Source organism: Gavialis gangeticus, unplaced genomic scaffold, assembly GCF_001723915.1.
Source record: "Gavialis gangeticus isolate Ggan-Ray unplaced genomic scaffold, GavGan_comp1, whole genome shotgun sequence".
In the NCBI taxonomy this organism is placed as follows: Eukaryota; Metazoa; Chordata; order Crocodylia; family Gavialidae; genus Gavialis; species Gavialis gangeticus.
The window spans coordinates 93,966,615-93,979,142 of record NW_017729022.1 but is presented as its reverse complement, the minus strand read 5'-3'; the positions used below and the strand labels follow the sequence as shown (position 1 = coordinate 93,979,142).

The window sequence follows — 12,528 nt, the reverse complement described above, 5'->3', positions numbered from 1 at the left end:
TAGTCCTAATTCCCAAATCCAAGACTATAATTTATTTATACAGATATTTCTGTGTCCTGGCACAGATACCTAAGCCACAGACCATCTTTCACAATAACATAACAGTCAAATAGAAAGATGAAACATCCCTCTGTTATCAAAAGAATCCCTACTGCTTCATGTCCAACTATTATATGGCAGCAGCAGCAGCTAAAACATTAAATTAGCACTAAAGATATAGTCCCCATATTAGTCCATTTTGGACAGGGGAAAGAATGAATCACTGGTGTACCTAAATTTCAATGATAAATAAATTACAGCCTATGACTGAGTACAGATTACAGTGGACAGTCTAATAATCTGTTTAAAAAATAGCTGTCCAGAACTTTAGAGTACTAGGTTTCCTGGGAAATACCTCTCTTTTCTTTTGTACTCCAGTAGCCACATAATACAATTACAGATACAGTCTAAATTTGCATATAACATAAGCTTCATGAAATACCACCTTTACATAAGCAAACAGGAGACGCGCACATAATTTATATATTACACACATGGAAATATATATAATACACATACGTGCACAAATGCACATACATTTTTAAACAGGACTTTTAAGATGGGAGTAAATAAATCCGTGTGCATTAATCTGAAATTGTCAAATTCTAATTTGATGACAAAAGTGTGCTGTGATGAGAATATTGTTAATATCAGAGACAGACAGACTTGTTTGTGCAACAAAGTTCCCTCTGATGGTAATGAGGAGACCAAGTTTTCACATTTCTTGTCTTCTAAATACAATATATACATTCTCATTTAGTAATAAGGTTACTTAATCAGATAAAGCCAAGAACTTCAGCCTAGATAAAGGTATCAAACTCATCCAGCCCCTCAGGACAGATGAGGGTCTTTGGGCTGGTATGCACGCCAGATTGGGCTGTGTTGGATCCAGCATGCAGAGCCAGTTTAATGGGACACTGTGTGCAGTGTGCTTCCCGTGCCAGCCCCACTCCAGACTTTGTGCTGCAGGTGGCACACAGGTTGGACCCAGTGTTGTGGGGTCTGCCTACGACACACAAGGCCAGCACAGGGAGTGCACTGCATGCAGTGCTCCACTAGACTTCCCTGCACACTGGCTGCGGGGCTGACCTGGATCAGTCCAGCAGGGTGTCGCATGCAGCATATGCCCTGGGCTGGCTCCAGGTGCCACTGCAGGGCAGGGCTGGTGTGTGCTACATGTGGTGTGTGAGCTGGACCCAGCTCGTCAAGTAGTATACATGGCACAGGGGCCAGCATGAGGCATGCACTGCATGCAGCACCCAGTCCTGCTGGATGAGCCTTGTGCACTGGCCTTGGTGCAGCTCAGTCTGGACTGGCTCCAGAGCTGGCACTTAGAGTTGGTCTGGCATGGGCGCCACATGCAGTGTGCACCTTGTGCTGGCCCTCTGGGTCGCATGCAGTGCCTGTGGCACTGCGCGCAACCTGCATGCCAGACTGGCTCTGCACACCAGTTGGTCTGAGACCTGCAGGCCAGTGCGCATGGCTCCATGGGCCAGACTCAGCTCATAGGCCATATGTTTGACACCCCTAGCCTAGAAGATAGCTATGGAAATGCTAGTGACCACAATCCAGCCATCTTTAGGAGTGAGCAGAGAACTTATCCAAAGTCCCTACCATCCAGGTCTTTGACATCCCAAGACCCACTCTTACTCTTTGCACTGTTCTGTCACTCAGAATGACTAAACCATTTTAGTCATCCTACTTCAAAGCCCCTATGAGCCATATTCATTCTTCAGAGCCAGGGACAGAATCCACTATGCTGAAGCTGACTAGTCAACAATTGCATAAGCCACTGAAAAAGCATATGTCAGATACGTCTCTAGTCTAGAAAGGAGCATTTACACCTGTAATTTAAATAGAAAAGACCTAAGCCAGGAATCTGAAGCTGAGTGGGTTCAAATTCTGCTGCTGATCAAGCCAGGGGAACAGTGTGGTCAAAAGTGATTTGTAAAGTAAAGCAGAATAAAATTTTTAACCAGGTTACGTATTTAAAAATTACTGTAATCCATAGGCGACTGGTAGTGGGGGCACATGCCCCCTGCCCTGAGATTGGCTGCCACTGCTGCTTCTGCAGGCATTTGCCACTCACCACCCCACCGCCGATGCTGCTGCCCACAAACTGTGTCCCCCCAGTCTCAGGAGGCACCAGTCACCCATGTTATAGTCTGTATGTTATAATATGAAACTCAAGAACGCTATCTCCCATTTCACACAGAACTTTTATGCTTCGTATTGGCAGGGAAGGTTCATATCAACAGAGAAGAATTAGAGCAACAGGCTGATCTGTTGGTGCAAGGTAGACATCTACCCCCTACTCTAGTTGCTTCAGCTGCATCCAATTTCTAAACTCTATGAGAGGCTGTGGAATGTTTGGGGAAGTAAACGAATACAGGATACACACCCAGCTTCATCAAATTTACATTCCAGTGCAAAATCTTAACAATGCTCACATGCTTTTGTCAGTTACAATGCACAAGTCTCCTTCATTTGATGATGATGATGCTAAATGTTCCTTGTAATTTTTATTGCATAATTATTGCTAATGATGCTGACATTTCAAACATACAGAAAAGATATAACACCTATTAAAATGAGGAAAAACTGTGCTTATACTCATTTAAAGTTGGAAATATACTGAAAGTCATTAGGCCTGTTTGAACCAGTTATTTGTTCAGGTGCTGTGATTTCTGCCAGTATCATGAAAGAGACTATAATGACATAAAACAGGGTTGTCCAGCATCTAAGTGCCTGGGGGCTGCATGACCCGGGGGCTGAATGTTACATGGGCCACACCAGGCAAGGCACGGGCCACGGGCTGCATGCCATACAGCCCCTTTCTTTATCCCAACCTCTGCACTGTGCGCCCACGTGGGCATCCCCTCCACTACTGCACTGTGTATGCCCAACAACCAGTGCACCATGTGGGTATGATCCCCCATGCAGCCTCAGGCTCACCCTCAACTCCCCATGCAGCACACTGCACTGTCCTACCCCCTCAGGCAAAGGGAGGAAAGGGAAGATGGAGGATGGAGGAACCTGGAGCCTCTGGGTGCTGTGGAAGGAGTCCAGGAGCCACAACTTAACATCTTGTGGGCTGAATGTGGGCTGCCCTGATTTAAAAAAAAAAAAAGGTGGTATGCATGGTAGAAAACCATAAGTCTTTATACAGGGGTGTAGGTTGTAGCTGTGTTGGTCTAAGGCAGGGGCAAAATTTGGCCCAGGGGCTGGATACGGCCCGCCAGGCCATTCTATCCAGCCTGCAGGGCCCCTAAAAAATTTAGAAAATTAACATTTATCTGCTCTGGGCTGCCTGTCATGTGATCCTCGATGGCTTGCCAAAACTCAGTAGGCAGTCCTCTGCCCCAAATAACTGCCCGCCCCTGGTCTAAGGACATAGGCAGACAAGGTTCTTTGGGTGAATCTGATCTCTTTTATTAGACCAACTTAAACAGTTGGGAAAAAAAGAGACTTCCTCAGCTTGACACAGGGTTTTTAAACCCAAAATCTTGCTAAAAATGTTTTTCCCAACTATTTAAGTTGGTCTAATAAAAGATATCAGATTCACCTGAAGAACCTTGTCTACAAATCTTTATATGAATTTTTAAAAGTAGGATAAATGCTAATTTTAGTAATTCAACTTGGAGTCTGCCTAAAAGCTCATGATGCTCTCAGATGGAGGGAATTACATTTACAATGATAAAATAGTACAACCCTGCCTCCACTACAGAGCAGCCACCTCTGAAATAGAATCATGATGTTGCAGCGTTGTGCAAAGCCACACCTCAACAAATGAAGGATACTGTCTGTTAAGCTGTATCTCCTTTTCAGTGGGCATGTCTACCTGTGCTAGCAGTGTGCAGCAATAACCTCCAGCTCATATTGTGCTGGAGTTTATTGCTCCCTGGGCACTGTGTTTACATGTGTGCCTGGGACTGCAGCACATTGAGCCGGGTTGGAGCAACACTGGCTGGCAGGGGCCCTGGCTGGTGGGGGGTCAGCCTGCCAGCCCAGGACTGCTTTAACCTAGCTCAATGTGCTGCGGAAGAGCTGGCTTGGGGCATGGGGGTGCTCCAGTGCAGGGCTAGCTGGCAGGCAGCCCCTGCACTGAAGCACCCTTGTGCCCCAGCAAGCCACATCAGCCTCTACGCATGCAGCGCTTGCAGAGTAAAAAACTGCAGCAGGATAGTCCTTGTATTTACAAGTACCACTCTGGGTGCAGTTAATGAGTTTTCTTTGGCCTAATAGTGCTGTACGTGTAGACACACACCACTTACTGTGGAGCTACTCCACAGTAAGTGTCTCAGGCAGAAGAGCCTAGTGCTGAGCAAGTTCAAACCTGTTTTACCTTGAAGGGTATTCAAAAAAGCACTGGATCTCAAAACAAACATATCTGAAAACTAACAAATCAGCCATTGCTACAGGTGGTAAATCAGGGTTTTTTTCAGACTTGAGGCAGCCCTTGTAAAACGCTAGCTTATTTTTTACTCTGTTTTTGCCTACAGAAAAATAACAGAGCAGCTTTTCTGCTAAGAAGGCAGGAAGACTGCTACTAGGGACTACTCTTGGAAACCTCTGGGTTTTCTCTCCTGAACCGTGTGTGTAAAAGGAACTGTGCTAGTACAGCACAGCACCCCTGAAAGGATCTCACACCCCCAGCTGAAAACCGGTGCCATAACTGCACGTGCCATCTGTCACGACTGCCATGAACATGCAGCGGCACGGCCCCCCACATTCATGGCCCTTAGATTGTAGTTGTAGCCATGCTGGTCTAAGAACACAGGCAGGCAAGGTTCTTTGGGTAGATGTGATATATATTTCAGACATTAGGCCTGGAAGGGACCTTAGGAGATCTGAGTCCAGCCCTCTGCCCTAAGGGCAAGAAGTCAGCTGGGGTAAAAGGATGCCAGCAAGATAAGCGTCCAAACGCTTCTTAAAGGAGTCCAGAGTAGGTGCTTGTACCACCTCTGGAGGGAACCTGTTCCAGGCTTTGGGGGCTCAGACAGTAAAGAAGTTTTTCCTTATGTCCAGTCCAAAACGATCTTGGAAAAGTTTGTGACAGTTGGTCCTTGTCATCCCTTGGAGTGCTCTGGTGAACAGGTGTTCCCCCAGATCCTGATGCACACCCGATATACTTATAGGCTGCCACCAGGTCTCCCCTGAGCCTGTGCTGTTCCAGGCTGAAGAGCCCCATGGCTCTCAGCCTCTCTTCATAAGGTCTCTTCTCCTGCCCTCTGATTGTGCGTGTGGTTCTCCTCTGGACTCTCTCAAACTTCTCCAAATCCTTCCTGAATTGTGGAGCACAGAATTGGATGCAGCACTCCAGCTATGGCCTCACCAAGGCTGAGTACAGTGGGAGAATGACATCCTGAGATTTACCTGAGAAGCATCTATGGCTGCAAGCCAGAGTTTGGTTTGCTTTACCAGCTGTGACGTCACACTGGTGGCTCATGTTCATCTTGTGGTCAATCATGACCCCCAAGTCCCTTGCAGCCTTGGTGCTAGCAAGCGTAAGGCTGCTGAGCCTATAAGCATGATGCGTTTTTTTTTTCCCTCCCAAGGTGGAGTACTTTACAATTATTGGTATTGAATGTCATCAGGTTTTATCCACCCACTTTTTCAGCCTATCCAAGTTAGCCTGGATCACCAACCTATCCTCCGGTCTGGACACTCTGCCCCAAAGTTGGGTGTTGTCAGCAAACTTGGCCAGTCCACTTCTGACACCTATATCCACATTGTTGATATTTTTTATTTGACCAACTAAATTGGTGGAAAAATTGGTTCTTTGCAAGCTTTCGGGTACAAACACCCTTTGTCAGGCATAGGGAGAGTGCAAACTCTGGGCATTTATACATGTACCTTCCTCTGCTCTGATGTGCCAGAAATCCAGTGGGCTGAAGCAGACTTGATTAATCTGAGTCTGCAGAGCATGAGCCGATGTGCCCAATGCTGTGCTGCACACATCTGTATAAATGGTGAAATGTGTGTCAGCACACAGCAAATGGCGCTGATGTGCTTTTGAACAAATATCACCTTTGACGTGCTTTAGTTCAAAAATGCATTGTTGCCATTTTCTGCACACTGACACGCATTTTGCCATTTATACAAATGCATCCAATGCAGCGTTGGGTGTTTTAAAGCGTGTCATCATGTGCACATGTACAAACGCCCTCTGAGCCTGAAGAAGGGTGTTCGTGTCCTAATGCTTGCAAAGGACATTTTTTCCAACTATGTAGTTGGTTTAATAAAAAAATACCACATCCCCCAAAGAACCTGGCCTGCCCTTAGACTGGTACGGCGACTCCTCTGCCAGGGGGAGCGCGCAGCCGGCCAGGCTTATCCCCGGGATGACTGTCAATGAACCTGAATGAGCCGCCCGCAGAGCTGGGGGGCTGCGTGAGCACAAGCCGCCAGGCACCTGCGCGGAGCGGACCCGCTCCAGCCACGACGCCCTACCCGGCCTGCGCCCGGCTCAGTGCAGCCAATGCCCGGCCCCGCCCACCCGCACGGTGGGAAGGGGCTGCCGAGCCTGCGCATGAAGCCTGGGGGGGGGAAGCACGTACCCTCTCAGCGCACGTGACGCCTGCGATCCCGCCTCCCACCACCGCAAAGCGGCTCCGCTCCGCCGGGGCAGCCGCCATTTCCGCGCTCTCCGCTGGGGAGGAAGCAGCACCGGGCAGGGGAGGGAGGAGGAGGAGGAGGAGAAAGGGATCCCGACCCCAAGCTTCCGGGCCGGGGTTTCCCCAGCGACCAAGCGATCGGGGCCTACGGTGCGCGGTTCGGCCCAATCCTCTTCCCTTTGCGTTGCGTTCGGGAGGCGGCCCCGCCCCGCGGTGCGTCATGCAGCCAACCCCCTCTCCCCCCCCCCGGCCGGGCGGGAGCGGCCCAGGAAGCGATGGGCTCAGGTGACCCCAGGACCTTAAGGCAGCGTTGCCAGGGGGCGATAATTTCAACCTCTGTACGATGTACAATCAATAGTAGCAAAAGTGTTCAAAACGTAGAATAATTTTTGAGTCAGCTCATTGATGCAGCATACGCAAAACCCAAGTCACTCTCAGAGTGTCTGAACCTGCTTTTGGGTTTGTTGTCAGCACTTTCTGAGAGCCGCTTGCCTCAAAATAAATGTTTCAACCTTGGATGATCCAGTTCTCACTGGCGAGTTACAGTGAGCAATAGAAAGTAAATAAGAAGGCTTACTCGCATATCGAATTGCATAGTTTTTCAGTGTACAATAGTTTTTCAGCAGATATGATAAGTTTGAGCTCCCAGTAAGATAATTTCAGATTTAAGACCTGGCAGCCTTGCCTTAAGTGTGGGAGGCTGCAAGTGAGAGAGGAGCAGTGGGGAAAGGCCTCCTGAGACCCAGCTGGCTTCCCTGTCAGCTTCCACTGCCTGCCACCGTGTGACACAGGATGCTGGGCTGGATGGACCTAGGGGCTGACCCAGTCAATGGCAGTTCTTAGGATTGCATTTATTTGCCAAGAAATGGAGCAGCTCCCCTGAGACCAGGCCCCCCCAATCTGCTGCCCACCCCCAAGGGAGCAGAGCAGCTCCCCCACTCCCCATGTCTCCCTGCTGAGCACAAATGGTGCCACAGAAGCCAAGCTGCCCAGCTGCCAAGCCGCAACATCCATCACGCAGGTGGGGGGACGTGGCGTCTCCTCTGTCTCGGTGGGAAACAGCCCAATGACCTGCACGGGGTGTTTTTGTTACCTCGGTGGCGCTTTCCTTTTCCCAGAAGTCAGCAAAAGGCAGCCGGGTTATGTAACCACCCGGTCAGTCAGTAAACAGCTCTCAGCTCCTCCGTGGGGTTTGTCAAGGGGCCTTGAAGACACAATAATATAAAAAGTGAGATACAATAAATAAAGGCACGACTTGAAAAATAGCTTGGTTAGATGCAAAGATCAGTAAGATATGAGAAGATAAATAAGATGGAAAAACAAGGTTCGTTGACGCTGTAATAGCCAGTGAAGAGATCAAGAGCATTTCCATGTAACACTGAGGGAAATGTACTTGCTGCAGAACACGTCCCCCATCCTTGGAACAGGACTGCATGGAGTACTTCGTTTTTGTTTGGTGTGTAGCGCTAGACAGCGAGAGAAATCTTTGGTTTTCAAGAGATCACTTTTTGGCCTAGTCTGCTGAAGGCTGGCATCTTCAAAATCGCTGTGTTTGTTTTAAGGAAACTTGTTTGTGGCCCTGTTTACAGCAAAGCACATATAGAGATTAAATCTCCAGGGAAAAGAAACCCTTCCTAATTGCAAGAACAGTAAGATGGTGAAACCAGCTGCGCAAGGAAGTTGTGGGCTATCCTAAATTCTATCCTTAATATCTATTGTGGCCATCGTTTACTACAATGAAGGTGAGGTGGGGGGCAGCTCTTGGTAGGCATGCTACAAATTAAGCTGTGCAACCTCCCTGAGTGCCACTTGAATGGCCTTCGCTGCCAATCTGTTGCTCTGCTTTCTGCTCCCTGACCTGTGGCAATGTTCTTTATTTGTTACCCTGCTTTCTGCTCCATGTCCTGTGCTTCCTGCCCTATCTGCTGCTCTGCTTTCCATTCCCTGCCCTATCTGCCCTGTGCTGCCTGCTTCCTCCCCAGTCTACTGCATGTCACACGTGCAGGCTGCCTTATACCACTTGTGGCACACATGCAGCAGATTGGCCACCCCTGGTTTTGCACATTTAAAACTGTCTTAGTGTGCTGTCTTGTCAGTGCCTGTGGCCCCGCGAAGGTACAATTATCTACTTAACTGCATCCCAATGAAGCACATGATTTTACGTTTTTTAACTTTTTTGTGAGCTTGCATATGCAATGTGTGACCAAAATGTTAGATATTATTAAATCATTGTCATCCATCTTCCCTGGTGGCACTATCCTCTTTTCTATTCGGCATCTTCTGTGCTTTTAGCTAGCTTCTGTGGCCCTTTCACAGATGGCAGTTTGTGTTCTGGCAGTTCAGTTACTGAGTTCAGTTGCAGAGAGCTGTCAAAAGTGTATGGGTCTGCTTTTGCCCTGGGGCTTGATGGTTGTGGCTGCTGTCTACCACCAGAAGGTTCTGCCCTCAGAGGTAAGCAAGTATGGAGACAGGACAGAAAGGGGATTTCTGGACCATCAAGTGTGATTCCCTGTGTTCCCATTTGCCAAAAGTACCCACATGATAGTCCGCTCTGAACTTTTTCAAGTACCACAGCCACCAAGTACCCGTGAAGGCAAAAAAATCCTATAACGAATCATAGGTAAAGAGCAGAAGACAAAAAGGCACCACCAGTGTTCTGCAACTGTAATGGTATGGAATTTGTCAGGTTAGTGTGCACTCAGATGATATACCTTGAGAGGAAAAAAATGCACCGCTACAACATGAGCATGTTTCAGTGTGTTTGAAAAATCTAGTGTAGACAAGGCATGTAGCTTTTAACACAACAAGCCTAAAGGGTGCCTACGTTTTAATTTAACCACCTCAATATATGCTGTGTTTCCTGTTTTTCAGATGTATTACTTAATGTATTAGCCGATAGATTCTAACATTGCACCTTTAAATCCTAATCCAGATAAGCCACTTAGCAGTCTCTTCTCCAGCAGAATATCTCCACCCTGACAGAGTTATCAATACATGTATTTCATATCCTAGATGCTGAAACCATTTGGCAAGTGCTGTATTTTCAGACATCCACCAAGATCAGAAAATCAATCCTAGTTTTGGAAGCAGTGACTCCCTGATGATTGTTAGTAATAGATTTTTTGTTTTGTTTTATTTTGTCTTGTGTAAGAAGTAACTTTTCCCCCCAGCGCTGAATGTAATTTCACAGTTCACAGGCTATTGCTGAACATTTTGGTTATCAACTAAATGCTATTCTTCACACGCAGCTTGTTCTACAGTAACTACCTGAGTGAATGACCTGACCTAAATAATGCAAGAAATTGGATAGACTTGCGTCATCAGATATAAATATACCTTCCAAGTTTTTATCAATGACATATGACAGCAAAATGAATTGAGACATTTTCCTTCCTCTTTTAGTTTGGTGCATTTGCTTATGCATATGAACTCTGTTCCATTACTGTCACCATTCATAAAACTATTTGGGCAAGGACTTTACTAAACATGTAGGGGCAAATTCAGACCTGATGGAAATAGATTCAACTCTATGGGATGGAGTTTCACATGCTTATACTACAGAAGGATCTGGCCCCTAATCAACCACTGACTTGAAAGATGAATGTATCTCTGTAAACATATTTCCATATTAACATCATTTTATTTAAATGTTGTTTTTTTCAGAACTTTATTTAAGATATTTTATGGGTTCTGCTTGAGTATCAGTGACTGAATCCAAAGAAAATGAATTAATTCCTACTACCCCCTTCCTGCTTCCACCTGGGGGGCGGATGGAGGCTTATGACAGCAAATGACACCTTGCAAGAAGTTGTAGAAGGGGAATTTTTCTGAGGATCATTGTGCCATTGGGCACTGAGTCTGTCAGTGTTCAAGTAAGGCTTTGGTTTATTGTTGTGATCTGACTTTAGAAGTGTCAGGTAATCAGTTGCATAACAAGGAGTGGGTGACTGGGGTACCAGCCCCTGGTATCTACTTGAAGGGGATGCAAGAATAGTAGCTGCTGCCTCAGCTGGGCCAGCCACTGCTGCTGCTGCTGCTGCACCTGGCCCAGCCCCTGCCACCACTGCTTCCCAGAGTGCAGACCCTACTAGTTTTGCCTGTGCATGCAATAGCCCTATTTGGTGAAGGGCATATCCTGGCTTGAACACATACATTTTCCAGGTGGTGAACTGGGGAGATCCATAAAGACAAATGGTGATAAAATTCACTTCAACGTAGCACAAAATGGCCTATTTCTCAGGAAAGAATTGTTGGCAGATAATTCCTTTGGCTATCCTGAAATCCTGTATCATTTGCTAAAATGGATTAAACTCAGAGACACCCTTGAACCAAGCATAATACAATTCTTTAATGCTACAATCCCTGAATACAATTGTGAAATCTTTTTATTGCAGGATCAAAACATTTCAATTGGTTTAGATTCTCTGTGGTTGTGAAGGAGTTTACAAGATTTGTCCCTCCAAAAAGAAGCAATATGCTACTCATAAATAACAAATAGCAATAACATAAATAACAAATCCACATCCCGCTCACAATGACAAAATCATAGCACCATATAATCATAGCATCATGTACTTTCTCTCTTGCTCACTCCACCTTTCTTTCTTTAGGCAAATAGGGAACCCGGTCAGCTACTGAAGGCAATGAGAAAAGCAAGGTCTGCTCTCCATTTTGGAGTGCTAAAAGGACCTGAAACGTAGCTAATATTTGAGTAGCTTATGGAAAGTAACCCAACAAGTAATAAAGACATAAAAACAGCATACAGTTTCCCATAAACTGAGTGACATTAAAGCTTCCAAGAAGAAATTCCTTGTCAGTTAGTCCTTGGATCACATAAAAGATAGTGGATGTAATTTTATCAGGATGGCTAATGTGGGCAAAATAGATGAAGTTGTTCTTGGCTATTTATTAGTCTGCCTAGAGTTGCTCTTATTAGCCTTCCTAGAATTGCTGATTTTCTGTACTGCATTTTCAATGCTCTGTTAAACACTTATATGTTTGAGTTTGTTTTGATGTGCTTTGCAACAAGATAACTGCTGGCCAGTGTGTTTTTCTTTTTACTTCTGGAAGAATTACTGTTACGATTTCTCTTCAGGAAATATCTATGTGATGGATATTGTAATTTTGCTTGACACGTTTTGACTTGAAATTAACAGATAATTAAATACCAATCAATTGAATGTTGTCTGTTGTCATAATAATTACATTAACCAAAAATATGGCAGTTAACAAACAAGATGCAAGGGTCCATGGGTGAAAATAGCCAGTCAGATTCTGATGCCATTTATGTAGGTGTAAATACAGATTCATGTTAGTGGAGTCAGCAGAATTCCTCTGGATTTATACAAGTGAAGTGGTAATTGGTCCGTTTACCTCTATTTTTTCCATTAAGGGAGAGCATGGAATCATGTGGGCCTTATCCACACTGAACAGTGCTTTATTTCATGATTATGGGTGATAACATGTCTTTCACTCAGGCAGGAAGTAATTGTGCCATTTAGACTCAACTCTGTTTTGGGGATGATAGAAGCCTGCACTACCCCAGTGGGAGCCCTTTGCTCCAGGGAGGTATAATTGTAATTGAAGCTTTCCTGCTGGGTATGAGCACCATGGCCCAAACACCAAACACTGAAACAGTAAACTCCAGAGTGAATAGCATGAGCTGCTTCAATTTGAACTAAACCAAAACCACTCTTTGAATTGAAGGAAAGTTCTACTGGTGTGGCTGTAATAGACTCATATCCTCTGCAGACTGGGTGTAGAAAGGAACCTGTACGACACAGTTACCTGCCTTACTGGGGTGCAGCATTCTCCCCTGAATAGCTGGCTACCTGTATTGGCTTGCATCTGAAGGTGAAGACATGATTTTATA

The 12,528-nt window shown here is 45.9% G+C and overlaps 2 protein-coding genes across 3 annotated transcripts in view; one reads left to right on the top strand and one right to left on the bottom strand.

Moving 5' to 3' along the window:
* Positions 1-3,098, top strand: part of RECQL (RecQ like helicase) — a 51,868-nt gene extending 48,770 nt beyond the window's left edge. Inside the window, exon 15 of the mRNA XM_019515627.1 lies at positions 2,279-3,098. Coding sequence (XP_019371172.1) covers positions 2,279-2,308 — 30 coding nt within the window. The 3' untranslated portion in view covers positions 2,309-3,098. The remainder of the gene's footprint in view (positions 1-2,278) is intronic.
* PYROXD1 (pyridine nucleotide-disulphide oxidoreductase domain 1) overlaps positions 1-6,738 on the bottom strand; it is a 29,412-nt gene extending 22,674 nt beyond the window's left edge. Inside the window, exon 1 of one of the 2 annotated variants that reach the window (XM_019515629.1) lies at positions 6,600-6,738. In XM_019515629.1, the coding sequence (XP_019371174.1) occupies positions 6,600-6,677 (78 nt within the window). In that variant the 5' untranslated portion in view covers positions 6,678-6,738. The remainder of the gene's footprint in view (positions 1-6,599) is intronic. The other variant, XM_019515630.1, reaches the window with a different exon arrangement.
* Between the last annotated feature and the right edge of the window lie 5,790 nt (positions 6,739-12,528).